We start from the raw sequence: 4673 nt of genomic DNA on the forward strand, positions 1-4673 counted from the left end.
GGCTGGATCCGCCAGCTCTGCCGGGAGGACTTTGGGTGCAGCTGCAGATTCCTCTTGGCAGAGGCCCAAAGGCAGAATTTCTCTAACTTAAGGGTTTGTTGTGGGTTTTTTTATGAGTTAAGTTTGAGAGTGGAGTCCTGCCGACGATTTGGTTCATTAGTGCTGTGAGTGGTTGTAAGGGAAGAAGCAGTGGGTGTCATTTGTCCCAGGAAACTGCACTCTTCATTCATTTCTATTTTGATGTGGCTTGGAAAGTGCTTGGAACCTTTGAAGACAGTTCTCAGCAGATAATATTGGGGGTGTAGAAGGAGAAGAGTAATTAAATGGCAACTTTTTTGATACCTGCTTCCTTACCCTTGCAGCTAAGTGAAAGGTGGGACAGTGGGATGTTTCTAGGGCTTGGGAAGGAGGACAGAGGGTGGCAGAGGCAGTTGTCAGGGCCCTGAGCAGCCTCACCTGGGGCCTCCAGCTGTGCCTGCTGCCCAGGAGCCCTGTAACAGCTCAGGGACTGGAGCTGTGCCATGGACACGGCTTTGCCACCAGTCCAGCCTCTGGCCCAGGCTCCTGGACCAACCTTGGACCTGTGCCTTTGTCTCTAGCCCTGTGTGGGAAACTGTTCTTTTCTTCCCCACGTAAGTCTAAACGCCCTGTCTCTGGCCCCATCTCCTGCCGCTTTGACGGGGCTACCTGGGGTGGACCCTGGACCTGTTTTGTTTCCTCCACTTATGTGGGGCACTCTCAGTGGACCCTGGTTTGGACAGTTTGTTCAGGTCTGTTAGGACTGTACCCTGGTCCCTCAGAGCACTACCTGTGCTGTGGTCACCCTGCTCTCCTGGCAGAGAGAGAATCCCTTGTAGAGGATTCCTGCTTTGGCTGTTCCAGACCAGATGCTGTATTAGAAACTGTTTTGGGGTTGCTTTTTAAATATTTTTTTTTTTTTTTTTTTTGGCAAAATGAAAGTCCAGGTGAAACTGGATGTTGAGTTCCTAGAGAAGAGTCTTTATGGGCTTTTTAGTAACATATAGTTGGCATTTACAAAGATATGCTACGTAATTATTTTGTTCCCCCAAGAAAACCTGAGAAAAAAAAACAAAAAAACCCCTTTACTTTCACCAGATATTGTGTGCTCTGTGAACAAGCTTACCGAGAAACTCTTTCAGATGTTGACTTTGAGAAGTGTTTGATAATACTCTTGCTATTTTGCAGTTGCCTTTAGGCAGCAGAAATGGAAAAGCACTGTCTCCACACAACAAAAAATGCCTCCTTGTGATTTTGTACCTGAAAAATATACTGTAAGTCATACATACTACCCTGAACCTAAGTAAGACTACATTACTAGACTTAAGTGCTAGGCTTATCTGCTTTAAGTAGTCAGTGCATTAAATATCATTTATTTTGTTTGTTTGGGAAAAAAACTATTCTGTTTCAACTAGGATGTAAACTGTTGATGTACCTATGTGACAGTACTGTAACTTATGACCAAATTGTTGATGTGAAAAACTTTAAGGAAGACATAACTGTAGAACAGTGGTCTTATTTGAAAACCTGAGTGTCAGTGTTGTGTAGAACCCTCTATGTGCCAGAATTCATTAAAATCTTGGTACTGTGAATGACTGCTATAGGCAGGTGTGTAATCTGTGTGACCTGCTAGAGCTTCATTAGTCTGGATCGTCAGAAAGCATGAACAGGTACTGACTTTTTGGTTTTGCTCAGTCCTATCCATACGAGCACATGCAGAAGATTCGTGAACGACACGTTTCTCCTTCTCTGAGAACCTATTACAAGAAGCCGCTGTTGCTGCATCAGGGACACATGCAGTGGCTGTTTGACTATGAAGGGCGAAGATACCTCGATCTCTTTGCTGGAATTGTCACTGTTGGTGTTGGTCACTGTCACCCGTAAGTTTGTGACTATTTGATTTATGCCATCAAGTGCAGGAAGAGATACCTGTGTTGGTTTTGTTCTTCATTAATATGTGGCACTGTGAGCCTAAAACCGGAATATAATTCACTGAATTGTCATGTCTCATGAATTAAGATCCATTTCCTCTATGTTTGGGAGAATTCATTGCTTTATCTACTTGTTCAGCCATCTGGCCAAGGGAGCAGGGTCTGCATTTTCATAATTAGTAACATCTATGTGCGCACAAGTGTGTTGAACTGAATCCCTCTGTCTCTTCTTGTGCCACACGCAGGAAGGTAACTGTGGCTGCCCAGAAGCAGCTTGCTCGCCTGTGGCATACCACCAATATCTACATGCATCCCTCCATCCATGAGTATGCTGAAAAACTAACTGCTCTTCTTCCAGACCCTCTTAAGGTACTTTGCTTCTGACAGGAGCAGGGGCTGGTGAAGGGAGTGTGTGTTTGTAATAAATGTTTAATATAAAAATACTTATTAAATAGATGAGAGCCAAGATAACTGTGGAGAGACAACCTGTATGGGAAGTATAGACTGTCAGGTAAAGAGAGAGAGCATAGTGGCCCTCAGCTACCAAGATGTTAGCTACTTTTATATGTAGCCAGCCTTAATTTGCCTGGCCTCATTAAAATTAACAGTGAAAAGTGTTTGGCAATAGAGTAGTGAGCATTACTGAAAGTTAATAAATAAATAAACCACATAAATGTAATAAAAATAATAACACATAATAATAATAATAACACATAATGTTCCATATGCCTAGAAGCAGTAAGAAAAATAGAGGGTTTGTTTTCAGGTAAAATAAACTGGTAATAAAATTAAAATAATTCAGCAGAAGAGTGTGAGGCTGTTGCAGTCTTAAAAATGAGGAGTGAAAAATTGTACAGTGTATGGGCAACACTGAGTTTGTCACAGTGAAGTGACCTTGTGGTAGTGATAGGTTATAGCTCATAGTCTTCCTAAGTGACATGGCCTGATGTCAAACGAGAAGGTGGTGGTCGTGTGCTGTGCTGATCCCAAGCAATCTCCTCCAGGTGGTTTATCTGACCAACAGTGGGACAGAAGCCAACGATTTAGCCATGTTGATGGCAAGGCTGTACACGCGTAACTTCGACATGATCTCTTTAAGGTAATGCTGATAGATCTTCACAAAGTTCATTTCCATATGTGATCAGTCTCTACGTGCCTAAACCAAGAAAGAACAGAGAGCTCCTTAACCTCAAATCTGGTGAGGACAACCCTGTGAAATTATTTTATTTGGCAGAAAGGAGTAAAATTAAGTTAAGCTTTGACACGGTGTGTTAGGCCTAGTTCACATACAAAGCACAACCTGCATTTTTTGCTTTTGTTTCTTAGAAAAGGGTCTGGTCTCTGTTCACAGTGTGCTTTGCTGGGTTCTTCAGCAGCAGCTGCTGCTTTGTTCCATCATTCCACCCCTGAGTGCCCCTCTTTGGGAGGGTACAAAGGTACCTCTGGAGCAGCAGTGCAGTGGACCACAGCACAGAACTGCTTTGGCTGAAAACTAACCTGGCAGAAGGACTCACTGTTTTGTTTGTTCTGCTGCCTTATTTTTCTGCCAGATCCCTGAATCACAGTTCACTGTTCAGGTACACACACAGCTTTCCTGGCTTAACAACAGAGGCAGTGTGGGACTGAGTCCTGTGTAAGCACCAGTGTAAGCAGTTCTGCTCTTCACTGTGCATCTCAGGCAGCCTCAAGTATTTGAATAAAAGGCCTTGTAATGACAAGCTGTGTTTCTCTGTTATTCTGTTCAGCAGAACACTGGGTGCCCACTTCGTTTGTATATTGTCGTTAATGAACTTTTCATTTGTGTATACAACTGGCAGCAAACCACCATGTAGTTTAATGGTTGGCAGCATCTGTTGGAGACAACAGCAGTTCCTAAGATTCTAAGAAAAGAGATGTTGCTCTGGAGGGCTCAGGTGCTACGGCAGAACTTTGTGAGGAGCTGTCTGAATTGCTGTTGGTTCCAGTCATTGTTCTCTTCTCCTTGCAAATGCTACCTCACAGTTCTAACATTTGAAATTTCAGGAAACCGATGCAGATGGTTGGTCATGGATCTTCCAAAACCTGAGCAGAAAAAGAAAAATGGCAGTAGGAATCTTAATGTTTCAGTGTAACAATGCACACTTCCCCCACTAAGTTGTAGCTGAGGAATATACCTTGTCAGAACTACTGTTGCTACAAGCTCTTCTTGGAGATGAGTGATGTTCATGTGCTTTGTTTATTTGCACAGGGGAGCTTACCATGGAGGCAGCGCATCCACGCTGGGATTAACAGCTCTTGGTGTTTATAAGCATGGTGTTGCCAGTGGCTTTGGCTGTTCAACAGTGAGATTTTTTTTTAATTTATTTTTTAAATAATCTGGTAACTAACAATGCATTTAGGTATTTCAGCAATGAGTATGTTTTCTATCCTTAAAGAGCTTTATGGTCACTTACTAAGAAGCAGAGTAGCTGTTCCTGCTGTGTGAGCACAATAACAGCCAGAGTGCCCTTTCCTTCTCTGTGTAGTCACTCTTATTTGGATTTGGGACAGTCACAACATGAGTGGCCATGATTTACAGTGCTTTAGTCATGCCTGGTGCTTGCATGGAAGTCTATGTAAAGTGCAAAATAATAATGCTCAGAAGTCCTTTTCTTAGGTTTGTTTTGGCAAATCTGTGCAAAGCTGCTTTCAGCCAGTCTGGAGTAGATCCTCCCTTGGAACAAGAAAACAATCTATGGTGTCCCT

General features: G+C 43.0%; 1 protein-coding gene across 1 annotated transcript in view; it reads left to right on the top strand.

Annotated features, from left to right (window-relative positions):
* The first annotated feature begins 953 nt into the window (after positions 1 to 953).
* AGXT2 (alanine--glyoxylate aminotransferase 2) overlaps positions 954 to 4673 on the top strand; it is a 12653-nt gene continuing 8933 nt past the window's right edge. The window contains exons 1-6 of the mRNA XM_010008759.1: positions 954 to 1014; positions 1207 to 1292; positions 1714 to 1898; positions 2195 to 2318; positions 2954 to 3048; positions 4177 to 4270. Coding sequence (XP_010007061.1) covers positions 954 to 1014; positions 1207 to 1292; positions 1714 to 1898; positions 2195 to 2318; positions 2954 to 3048; positions 4177 to 4270 — 645 coding nt within the window. The remainder of the gene's footprint in view (positions 1015 to 1206; positions 1293 to 1713; positions 1899 to 2194; positions 2319 to 2953; positions 3049 to 4176; positions 4271 to 4673) is intronic.

The sequence above is a fragment of the Chaetura pelagica genome, unplaced genomic scaffold (genome assembly GCF_000747805.2).
Source record: "Chaetura pelagica isolate M959 unplaced genomic scaffold, ChaPel_1.0 scaffold31, whole genome shotgun sequence".
Taxonomy (NCBI): Eukaryota; Metazoa; Chordata; class Aves; order Apodiformes; family Apodidae; genus Chaetura; species Chaetura pelagica.